Source organism: Macrobrachium nipponense, chromosome 9 (assembly GCF_015104395.2).
Source record: "Macrobrachium nipponense isolate FS-2020 chromosome 9, ASM1510439v2, whole genome shotgun sequence".
Lineage (NCBI taxonomy): Eukaryota > Metazoa > Arthropoda > Malacostraca > Decapoda > Palaemonidae > Macrobrachium > Macrobrachium nipponense.
The window spans coordinates 23775991-23788387 of NC_061110.1; the positions used below are offsets into that span (position 1 = coordinate 23775991).

Consider the following 12397-nt stretch of genomic DNA (forward strand, 5'->3'; position numbering starts at 1 on the left):
TTTGCTGCAAATCCATCAAGAAGTTCCGCCTTATGGCAAAGAGGGCAATAGAGTTAGTGGACTTCCGCAGGAACCAGGAGTTACAATCGCCTTCTCCTGTAAAGAAGGCCACGGGGGGTTGGAGGACGCTGCTGGAAGTCAGTGCCCTGAACGCCTTCTGTTCCTGAAGACGCAGTTTTCTATAGGAAACGACCCAATCGTATGCAGCTCTTAATCCGGAGATTGGATGGTTCCATAGACTGCGGGACGTTATTTTCATAATTCCGTTCAGTTCGGAATCGAGAAGATCCTGAGATTTCGTGTTCCAGGGCGCATCTTACAGTGCAGGGCCCTCTGATTCGGGCCTGCGCAGCTCCACAGTGCTCACCAGAGTTCTGTTCAGTAGCAAAGTGGCTCAATCTAGAACGGATATGAATATCATGTATATAGACGATTGCTTCTCGGGCAAGGTTCAGACAGAAGGTGTGTGGAGGACCTACAAAAGACTTCTGTAAGGATGACGGAAAGCCTTAGGTTGTTAGTAAACAAGGAAAAGTCATGGTCACTCCTCTCAGGAGATAGTTCTATTAGGAGTGAGACTGAATTCAGTTCTTTGTCAGGCTTTTCCGTTCTCGCCAAGGATCGATCATGCGTGAACAAAATAGCACGAATTCTCGTCAGACAAACTTGCTCGGTGAAATCAGTGGATGAGCCTTTTAGAACCTGGATCAATAGAGCAATTTGTAAGTATGGGGCAGGCTCAACATAGAGACCACTTTCAATTTTACTTGAAGCAGAAGTGGCAAAGGAAGAAGTTCCCAGGACTCCTTAGTGTTCCCATCTCGTAAGGAAGCAAACAGGACCGACTTTGGTGGAAATCAGAAGGAAGGCTAGAGGGAAAAAAAAAAGGCTTGTTCTCTAAGCCAGTGAGCCCCAAAACCTTACTTCTTGTCAGGACCACCATCGGAACAAAGGGGTGGGGAGCCTTTATCTGGGGAGAAAGGAAGTGTCGGGACTTTGGCAGATTCAATCAGAGAACCTGGCAAATTAAATCTAAAAGAGTTGAGGGATTCATTTAGGCTCTAATGCACTTCAAGACAGAGGTAAGAGGGAAAGTAGTGCTGGTTCAAGCACGACAACACACGGCTCTCTTCTTTTACATCAAAAAACAGGGGGGACACACTCGTTCTCTCTGTGGCGAGAGGCGGCGAGAGACCTACTCATTCGGGCGAAAGAGAACAAGGTTGTCTTGAGACAAGATTATTCAAGGCTCGAAAGAATGTAAAGGCAGACATTCTCAGCAGGACGAGGACAAGTCTCTCCAAGGAGGTGGACGTTACATCCTCAAATATGCAAGAAGCTTTGGGGGGATTTGGGATGTCCTCGTTGGATCTCTTCGCCGCAAACAATGAAAAGACAGCTCGTCTACCACTTGTATTGCTCCCAGTTCCAGACGAGGATGGCGTTTACAGTGGATGCCATGATTTCTGGACTGCGTCAAATCTGGATCTGTATGCCTTTCCACCTATAAAAGGATAAGATTCGTTTGCAAAGTTCAGAGGTCATCAGACGTCAGGATGGCTCTGATAGCCCCTTTTGGACCGGCCAGGGAATGGTTTACGGATCTATACTGCTGTTGACGGACTTTCCGAGAGAATTACCGTTAAGGTGCAAGGATCTACTCAGACAGCCCCACTTTCTGAGGTTCCATAACCATTGTCCGCTCTTCGACTAGTCGCTTCAGACTGTCGAGCATTCCTCAGAAAGATGAGGGATTTTCAAAGGAGTTCAAGGGCTATGCTAGACCAGAAGAGAATCTCTGATCGAGGTGTACCAAGCTAAAAGTGGGTCCAAGTCCAAGTTCAGAGCCTTGGTGCAAAGAAGAGGAATTTCGTCTCTAAAGACCCTATAGATCTGTTAGCTAACTTCCTCTTCTCTTCGTGAGAAGAAGAAGTTCTACCACAGACGATTAGGGGTTATATGAGCTATTGTCTTCGGTGTTCCAAGGACATCGAGGATTAGGACATTTCTAATAATCACAGACCTCTCAGACCTGATTCGTTCCTTTGATACGACCAAGCAAAGGAGTCAAGAACAGTAGTGGGAACAGGATGTAGTTTCTTAAATGGTGATGTCAGAAGATTAGAACGGATACCTTAGTTCTTTTAGAGATCCGACCAGGAAGGACCCTTTTTCTTGGCTGTAGCATAGCTAGAAGAATCAGTGAGCTGCATGCTATTGATAAGAGAGTGATTCGTAAGGGCCATGCCATTGCTCATTCAATGCTGGGGTTTCTGGCTAAGAATGAAAATCCCTCACGCCTTGGCTCGTTTCTTTCTCTACAAAGAACATTTCGGAGTTAAGTGGGCCTAATGAGCCTGAAATGTTTCTCTGTCAGTGAGAGCACTAGGACATATCGTGCAAAGGACCACAAGGATAAGAGGTAAAGAGTGATAATCTGTGGTGTTCAGTGAAATATCCTTATCGTCCTCTTTCTAAAATGCCGCGATCCTTCTTTTTAAGGAACTTGAATTTCTGAGGCACAACGACAATGTCAGGACTCAGATATCAAAGTGTAAAGTCAAAGCTGCATGAAATATAGAGCAGGTCTAAGGTCTATGGCCTTTAGAAGTAATCTGTCTTTGAAAGACATTAGTAAATCTAACATATTGGAGAAGCAATCGGTCTTCGCAACTCTATTATCTGACATATGCAAACCACATATGAAATTGCAGTACATCGGGGCCAATTGCATTGTGAATGACACGGTATTGGGTGAGGGAGAGAAAGGATGTATCCCATCCTCACTAACTTTTCCCTTGATTATGTTTTTTGTATATTTAAGGTTGTCTGGAATGAAGATACAGGGAGTTTTGTGAGTAATCTTGCAGTCTGTTAAGGTCTGGTGTATTTCTTAAACGGTTGTGGTGATCCCTCGTTTTTCATTGTATTTGTGGTGATTTTGGGGCTAAAAAAAACTTGACGCGGGCCCTGAGCAGGTGGCATTATAAGTCTTGTCCGTTACGGTCACGTCCTCAACGGCAAGTACTTATTATTGTGTCCGACGCACGGATCCATATAATCCTGTCGGACAATAAAGGCAGCAGATACAGACGGCAGTAAACCACTGAGTAAGCGGTTCTTAAAGGTAAGGAACATATATTTCGGATAATTCCACAGTTGTTATTTTAGTGCCATTGTCCCACCACCTAAATGTTGTCAATCAGCTATATGTAACCACGGGCAAGTATATATAAGTGAAAAATGAAATTTGTTATAATAATATAAAGTTCACTTATACTTAACCCGGTGGTTACATAACGAGCCCGCACTTCCTTCCCCTCATATGGACAGGTAGGCATGAAATTCTGATTTATTGTTGAAGAATGGTTCCCGGTACACGGTAGAGGGCTGGAAAGAGTAGAGGGATCACCTGTCAAACCATTAGCGCTACCTGCGGCATTTCAAATTCTGCCGTGAAGTCAGGAGACGACAGCCAGAAGTAACCACGTGGAAGTATAAGTGAAACTTTATATTATTAAAAAATGTCATTTTTTTCCCTCTCTTCTCTTAACCTCGGTGTTCCCATGGTATTGCGACATCAATGAGTGATACTTTCTTCTTGACTTTGTCAATCAACGTCACGTCTGGTCTATTTGCACGTATCACCCTATCTGTTCTGATACCATAGTCCCAAAGGATCTTTGCCTGATCGTTTTCTCTCACTCCTTCAGGTTGGTGCTCGTACCACTTATTACTGCAAGGTAGCTGATGTTCTTGCCACAGGCTCCAGTGGAGGGCTTTATTTTTGCCACTGAATCATGCCTCTTTTTGTACTGGTTCTGTGCAAGTGCCGGGCATTCACTTGCTATGTGGTTTATGGTTTCATTTTTCGTATTGCACTTCTTACTTATGGGAGAGATGTTATTTACGTCTATCGTTCTTTGAACATATGTGGTTCTTAGGGCCTGATCTTGTGCCGCTGTTATCATTCCTTCAGTTTCCTTCTTTAGCTCTCCCCTCTGTAGCCATTGCCATGTGTCATCGCTGGCTAGTTCTTTAGTCTGTCTCATGTATTGTCCGTGCATTGGTTTGTTGTGCCAGTCCTCTGTTCTGTCTGTCATTCTCCTGTCTCTGTATATTTCTGAATCTTCGTCTACTTTTATTAGTCCTCCTTCCCATGCACTCTTTAGCCACTCGTCTTCACTGGTTTTCAGATATTGCCCCAGTGCTCTGTTCTTGATGTTGACGCAGTCCTCTATACTTAGTAGTCCTCTCCCTCCTTCCTTTCGTGTTATGTATAGTCGGTCCGTATTTGCTCTTGGGTGTAGTGCTTTGTGTATTGTCATATGTTTCCTGGTTTTCTGATCTATGCTGCAGAGTTCTGCCTTCGGTCCATTTCCACTATCCTGCGCTGTATCTGATTACGGCACTGCACGTGTGTTTATGGCGTTTATCATATTTCCGGGGTTGAGTTTTGACTTTAGTATCGCCTTGAGTCTCTGCATATATTCTTTCTGATCGTGTCCTTCATCTCTTGGTGTTTTATATCCCCTTCTTCCATTATTCCCAGGTATTTGTATCCCGTCTCATCTATGTGTTTGATGTTGCTCCCATCTGGTAGCTTTATCCCTTCAGTTCTCGTTACTTTGCCTTTTTGTATGTTGACTAAGGCGCATTTTTCTATTCCAAACTCCATCCTGATGTCCCCAGATACAATCCTTACAGTCTGGATTAGGGTATCTATTTCCTTGATGCTCTTACCATACAGCTTGATGTCGTCCATGAACATCAGATGGTTGATTCTGTTGCCTCTTTTCTTGAGTTGGTACCCGGCATCCATCTTCTGTAGTACTTTTGTCGTGGGAATCATGGCTACTACGAAGAGTAGTGGGGACAGTGAGTCGCCCTGGAAGATCCATCTCCTGATATTAACCAGAGCTTGTAAGTATTGTATTCCAGTTGCGCATTGTATTTTTGAGGAAGCTGATGGTGTTTTCCTCTGCCCCATATATTTTCAGGCATTCTATTAGCCATGTGTGTGGTATCATGTCGAAGGCTTTCTTATAGTCTATCCATGCCATGCTTAGGTTTGTATTTTCCTTCTCCTAACTGTTATTCACTTATCATTTTGTCTATCAGGAGCTGCGCTTTTGTTGCCCCTACATTTCCTTCTGCAGCCTTTCTGTTGGTGGGGATGGTGTTGTTTGTTTATTATTATTATTATTATTATTATATTATTAATTATTATATTTATTATTATTTATATTATTATTATTATTATTATTATTATTATCCTATGATAATAGTAATAAACATATTACACATACGTGTACCATAAAAATCTCTCATCTCAGTAAAGAAAGAGAGAGAGAGAGAGAGAGAGAGAGAGAGAGAGAGAGAGAGAGAGAGAGAGAGAGAGAGAGAGAGAGAGACCTGGAGTTCGAAAGAAAGATGCGTGAAGACTGGGATTTCCTTCCTTCTTACATAATTTTTAAAATTTATAAACTAAAATCTTACTAATTCACTGTAGTATTTTCTTTATTGAAGTGATTGCTCTTTACATTAATATTAATATTTGAAAATTAGTAAATCATTTATCATACAAAAAGCATACATCCCTGTAAGAGAGAGAGAGAATAATTAGTTATTATGTGATATCATTTAATCTTATTAAACTTACTAATACAGTATTGATCAATATTAATATTTTAAAATTAGTAAATAATTTTTTTATCATAAAAATGTATTTAGGCATGAAAATAACATAAAAATACACTAATTAGTGATTATTTATCGTCGGAAAATCCCGCGAATAGGCAAATTCACTGCAAATAATGGGTAGATATGGTCCAGAGAAAGATCAGCGAATCAGTGAGTCCGCAAATCCGGAGAACGCGAATACAGGGGCCCACTGTATATGAAAACATACCTGGTGGCAGTTCAGGCAAAAACATGCAGAGAATGGAGAGAGAGGTACCCCAGTGTATACCTAACCCCCAGAGGGAAAAGATGACATGATGTTTACAACAATGATAGGGTTTAATTTTTTTGTGTAGAAAGCATGTTCCTATGAAAACTACTAATTATCTTTCAATAGTTCCATTTTCCCAGAATGCAATATAAGTTGATTGGGTAGAATGATATTTTAAAGGGGACTTCACTCTTTGTGACAGTAGGAAGTGTAATAATTGAAAAGGAATAGGCATTATTGAAGATGCCTTGAAGTTTTGACATGGACAGGTATTGGTTTTTGTGCTATTTCGTTATGTATTCTTTATTTAATGTGAATATTGTACTTATATTTTTATGATTTTATATCTCAGGTGGAGAGTTGTATTCGTGGGGTCTCAACAGCTCAGGACAGCTTGGACTGAGTCATCGGGATAGTCCACAGAATATACCTACGCTAATAAAGAGTTTGGTTGGAGCACCTGTTACATACATAGCAGCTGGAGGCCAGCACTCTGCTGCTGTTACTAGTGCTGGATACGTTTTAACCTGGGGATCAAATAAGTACGGCCAACTTGGATATACACCAAAATCAGATCCAAATTACAGGTAAATTAATGACCAAGTAGTTTTTGTTTGATCACATCCCATTTGATGATGTGTTTCCTACCTTTTGTTGGCAAGGAATTTACCACTTATATAAATTTGTATCGTTGAGGACTGAGAAGCCCCTATTCTTCATGCATAGTCTTGCATGACACTTTGTACATATCACTGTTTTGTTAGAGTTTAGGTTGTTGACTCAGTTGCTCTTTCTTGGAATGCCTTGAAAAGTTTTCCTATGTGAAGATGATGGTGTATCCTAATTTGTTTGAGAATTTTGTGCCTTTCACAGTTTCTTAGTTGGAAGCCAGCTTTTGTGTTGTTACCTCTGTGGTGTTACTGTGACCATTCATTTTACCTCATATTTTGTGTTTCTGGTCTGGATGTTATTCCATCCATTCTCCTTGTCATTCAGTTCTCTAAATTAAAATTTTTGTGGGTTGGGTTTCTTGGAATTTTGTTTGTAAAATAAATATTTGGAAGAAAAAATTCAACAAGAAATAAATAAGCCATGAATACTTTACAGTCTGATGAGTCTACTAGCCATGAAGAAATGAAACAGAGGGACCTGAAAAAATGGTAATAAAATATTAACTAAAGGGTATTTAATAGTATCACAGCCAAAATATGGAAACCTATAACACACACAAATTGAAGAACAGCTGTGAAATGAAACGAGAAGGAATAATAAAAGATAATCTGTAATTGTACAGAAATAAATGACACTGACCTCAGTGATAAAAGATTTAGTCTTGAATTCATGAGCAATACTAGACTACCCTCACAACATCTACCTGGGAAGAAAATGATATAGACATGATGGAAGTAATTGTGAAAGAGAAAAGAAAATAAACTGCATAATTGGATGTGCTGATACAAATGTTTAATTGATACCTAATGACATCTACCATGGTTCTCAATGTGGATATTGAACGTTTTATAAAAATGCTTTTCACCTCCAAACATCAATGCCCCGTAGGGTAGTAGAGCTGTCAGTGGACCTCATGCGGTGCACTGTAGGTATTACTTAAGGTTCTTTGCAGCATGCCTTCATCGCTTAGCTGCAACCACTTTCATTCCTTTTACTGTACCTTCCTTCATATTATTTCTTTTTCTTACTTTTCACCCTCTCCTAACTCTTGATTCATAGTACAACTGTGAGGTTTTCCTACTGTTACACCTTTCAAACCTCTTACTGTGAATTTCCATTTCAGCGCTGAGTATCCTCATAGGTTCCAGTGCTTGGCCTTTGGCCTAAATCCTATATTCAACTCAACTCAACCCAACTAAACATCAATGAAAAATCTAGATACCCTATTTCATTCGATACTAAACGTACTTTTTCCCAAAATAATTTCTAAAAAAAATCCTGTGTCTAATACCTCAATGGTAGGTTTGGGTAGGGTTAGGGTTTATTTTTACAGGTGCTAGACTAACACCTAAGCACCAGTGTTTGATACATTAGTTCCCAGGTGACCCTGGAAGGAAATATATATATTTATATAAATGATTAGATCATGATTAAAAAAAAAAATGCTAATACATAAAAACTGATTGCCAAAATTCAGAAGACATTGATGGCCTTATGTTATTTGTTTCCCAACACTTCGTGACTTACTTGGCTAATGTAATACGTATTATGCTCCTTACTTCTGAGTGTGGATGAATCATCAGCTGAATATTAAAAACCAAATTTTCATGTAAAATATGTGGGTAAGAAACAGCCATTGTCGTTTTAACACCTTGCACAGCAGTTGCTGAATAACCACTGCTTCCATGCAAAGTAAAAACCAGACAAATAAACAAACAAACACCTTGTACAGGTACCATGCTAATGTTATTAGGGTAATGAATAGCTTTATACTGAAGACATAGCTATAATTTGTATAAAGTAAGTGGCAATGTTATTTGGTAATGCTTTGTGCAATTACCACGAAACATGAGTGCACACAGAAAGCAGTGCACAGTATCATAATCATAACTGTTCTGTGACAGTTACAGTTACATACTGATAAACTGATATATATCCTTCCTCCTCCTTTTTGTCTTTGGTTGTGCAGCCAGTGGCTCGCTAATTTTTTAAAATTTTCATCCTAAGTTTCTGATTACTAATATCCTTTAACAACTGAGAGGAGGGCTTTGAAGTCCAAAGAAAATGTGGGTATAATTTGATAGATCTTATACTCTAAGTGCATTTTATATGGCGTGTAATATGGTAGTATACGTAATGTGATCATGAGCATTATAAGCCATATCCGCACATGTAAAAGATAACCAGAAACTAGAAAATATTGCATTTGTGCAATGCACCAGAAAGAAATAGTATATGAGTCTCAGGTTGAAACGGAAAATTATTGTTCTATGTTTGAAGGAAAATGTGCTTCCAGTAATAACAACACCCATCACTACAGAAAAAAATAAAGTACGGTAACCTTATAAATACATAGGTACAGTAATTCAAAAGTTATAAAAAGAATTACAAACTAGAATCTGTCTAGGTAGCTACAAAAAATAGTATTCAACAAAGATAACCCCATTTATCTTGTGTATCCAATGCACTGGGCAGTATTACTAACTTATGACCAGTTAACTGGCAGTGAAGTTATATAAGTAACAAAGACCCTGTGGCATATGCAATATATGTAGTGCATGAGTATTTTCAGCATATCGCACAACTATTGTTCATTCCACATTTTCTATTGTGCACTGTACTATAAACTCTGAACATTCAGTCCAAAACTGCCTCATATCTTAAAAAGTAGCGTAGTAAAAGGATTGTAATATTCAAGGTACACAAAGAAGTCTGTAAGTTAAGGTGTTACTTTATTTTAATGTGGTGTCACTGATTTTTCTTTAACTGAAAGTACAGTGGATTTAATAATCTGATGCAGTACTTAAGTTATTAATCTGGTGTAGTCTGCATAGGTTTCAAATTTGAATATTGTTGTTAATGTGATTTTGATGTCTTGGTTGACAGTTTCATGATGGTATCTTTGTTGCTTTTCAGTGACTCTCCTATGGTGGTTCCTAACCTGGCGACCTACTCAGAACCTTTGTTATATATAGCTCTAGGGGAGGGACATACAGCTGTCATTGACGCTCGAGGAAAGGTATGGTTATTTTTGTCTTACTTTTCTTTGGTATATCTTTCAAGATAGTTTTTCAATCCTTTATTGAATTACCATATAAAAAAAGTTGAATGTGTATGCTATTAAAAGAGAAGAATAGCAAGAGTGCAAAATGTCATTTTGCTCATTTTACTTATACAGGTAGAATGCACAAAAACTGGCAGTAAAGATTGCATTTTTGGTCATAAATTATATATTTGCTGTATGGCGTTAAGATTTATACAGTTACTTTGCTTTGTTTTGATTTGAAATAGTGTTTGGGGGGGGACCAGGGGTCTCATGCACAGATGATTTTTTTAAAGTTATACATTACCTTCTTGAAGTGAGGCTCAAGAAAACTGGGAACAAATATGTACTAAAATTTCTATAGTTGGTTCAATGAGTACTACTACTCTAATCACCCTTTGCTCAGCCTGGCTCCCATTGCAAATACCCAATCACCCCCATAGTTATGAGTCTATTAATAAAATTGCTAACTAATGCATTGCTCCACATTCCTCATAGAGTTTTATATTTGGAATGTTTATAAAAAGGTGAAATTTAGGACTACGTACTAATATACACCTAGTTATGTATAAAGTGGTTAGGAAGACTGACGGACAAATGACAAATGGTTTTGCATAATTAGATATGTAACTTCCTTTCACCAAGTTAAGTATTTTCCCTGTCTTTCCAGCTTTGGACATTTGGATATGGAAGATATGGTCAACTAGGACATGGATCTTATGATGATGGATCGGTTCCCCGTACAGTTCTTGATTTGGTTGGCTCAAAAGTCAGTCAAGTGGCATGTGGTAGAGGTCATACAATAGTGTATGTGCCATCACAGGTATGAATTTAATTCTAGTATCGATTAACATGACATTTTTATTTTTCACAAAACCTTGTGGACACATTACACTTTCCTGTGCTCATACAGTGATTATTATTAATTTTTTTTGTATAAGTTTTAGCATAGTCGGCACTTATTAACTTTGATGGACTTTCTTCAGAAATGCCATTTTAATAATTTTCATGGACTTTTATTACCTGAAATAGATTTGTAAATATAGCTTCTTGCTAGTGGTAATGCAAGAAGGGAGTACTACAGTGGGGCCTCGATAATCGTGGCGGTTGGGGGCCTCAACCACCCGCGATAAGCAAATATCTGTGTTATCACAGACCTCAAAAAACCCTAGGCTATACCCACCCCAACTGCTTACCTCAGTAGTTAAAACGCCAAAGATGTGTTAACTATAAAAACTTATGGGCTAACAGCCCATTTTAATACTAATTTAAACACCTAATATACCTTAAACTATCATATGGGTACTCAATATTGATTGGCCCTTGCTATCCTACTAGGTTGAAGATACAGATGTACTTATTGCAACTTAACATTTTATAACTAACAATGACTGCTCCTATTAGTAGTAGTAGAATGGTGTTGTCATTAAAACGGCTCCCTTGCTTACTTAATGCCTCCTTTGTTTGTGTGTGTGTTTTAAGTTATATGTCTATAATGTCTCAAATCTTTTATAAATTCTTTCCTATCTTCAATTTCTCCTTCATCAGATCAGCAAACAAAGGTATATTAGCTGACAATTCCTTTCCATTTTCTTGATTTGGCTGCTGCACGAAACTAAAAGTATATAGTTTATCTTTTTTGTGAATGAACATATTTATGATAAAGAACATGACTTACTGTAATGATTACAGCACCCAACTATAATATTAATGTATAAACAGCAAAATACAGCAATCATAATCTATGTATTTTTGTCTTTTGTTTATGTTTAGAATCAGCTGATGGAATTATTACTGAAAGAATTATTTTGGAAAACAATTTAGTTGCTAAAAGAAGCACATTTATTAATGGAATTATTATTTTTAACTTTGTACATAAAAGTTTATGATACAGTAATTCATATTCAGAGAGAGAGAGAGAGAGAGAGAGAGAGAGAGAGAGAGAGAAGCTTAGGACGAGAGTAACTTGACTAGCGAGAGAGAGAGCAGCTTAGGACGAGAGTAACTTGACTAGCTAGAGAGAGAGAGAGAGAGAGAGAGAGAGAGCAGCTTAGGACGAGAGTAACTGTTGATTAGCTTGAGAGAGCAGCTTAGACGAGAGTAACTTGACTAGTTTAGCTCGAGAAAAACAACATAAAGAAATTTGTATTTGCTTGAGAGACCAGCTTAGACAAGAGTAACTTGACTAGTTTAGCTCGAGAATAACAACATAAAGAAATTTGTATTTTAAATATTTTTATGGTGATAAGAAATGAAACTTTGTGGCGGAATCACAAGCTCAGAAACAAGCTGCAGAATCCCCCCCACATATACCTTGTCAGTCCGGCTGCCAAAGCCACCCTCAGTCACACTTTCTTCTTTACACAACAAATACAGCAGGACAATTGACCTACACCTATACAAAAACAAAACACATGTACTTACCAACCTCCAGATACTCCAGGCTATCCTGTGCTGTCCGCTGGTTAAGGTCAGAAATACCAACAACAACGACAACCAAGAACCACAACCCACAACCCAATAACAACAACCAAGGACTACAACCCAACAACAACACAACAACCACGGAACACAACCACCAACACAAAAACAAGACAAAAAGGCAACACACATACCCACTAACAACACCAAGGAATCAAAACAGCTCACCAATAACAACCCTCAACAACTCACAACCACACCAAGAAACCACAACAGCTCCCCAACAACAACCCTCAACTACAACAACT

At 38.6% G+C, this 12397-nt stretch overlaps 1 protein-coding gene across 2 annotated transcripts in view; it reads left to right on the forward strand.

Annotated features, from left to right (window-relative positions):
- The window catches only part of LOC135217932 (probable E3 ubiquitin-protein ligase HERC4), a 267751-nt gene that overhangs the window by 98213 nt on the left and 157141 nt on the right, over positions 1 to 12397 (forward strand). For both annotated transcript variants that reach the window (XM_064254022.1, XM_064254023.1), the window contains exons 6-8: positions 6306 to 6540; positions 9542 to 9644; positions 10339 to 10491. In XM_064254022.1, coding sequence (XP_064110092.1) covers positions 6306 to 6540; positions 9542 to 9644; positions 10339 to 10491 — 491 coding nt within the window. The remainder of the gene's footprint in view (positions 1 to 6305; positions 6541 to 9541; positions 9645 to 10338; positions 10492 to 12397) is intronic.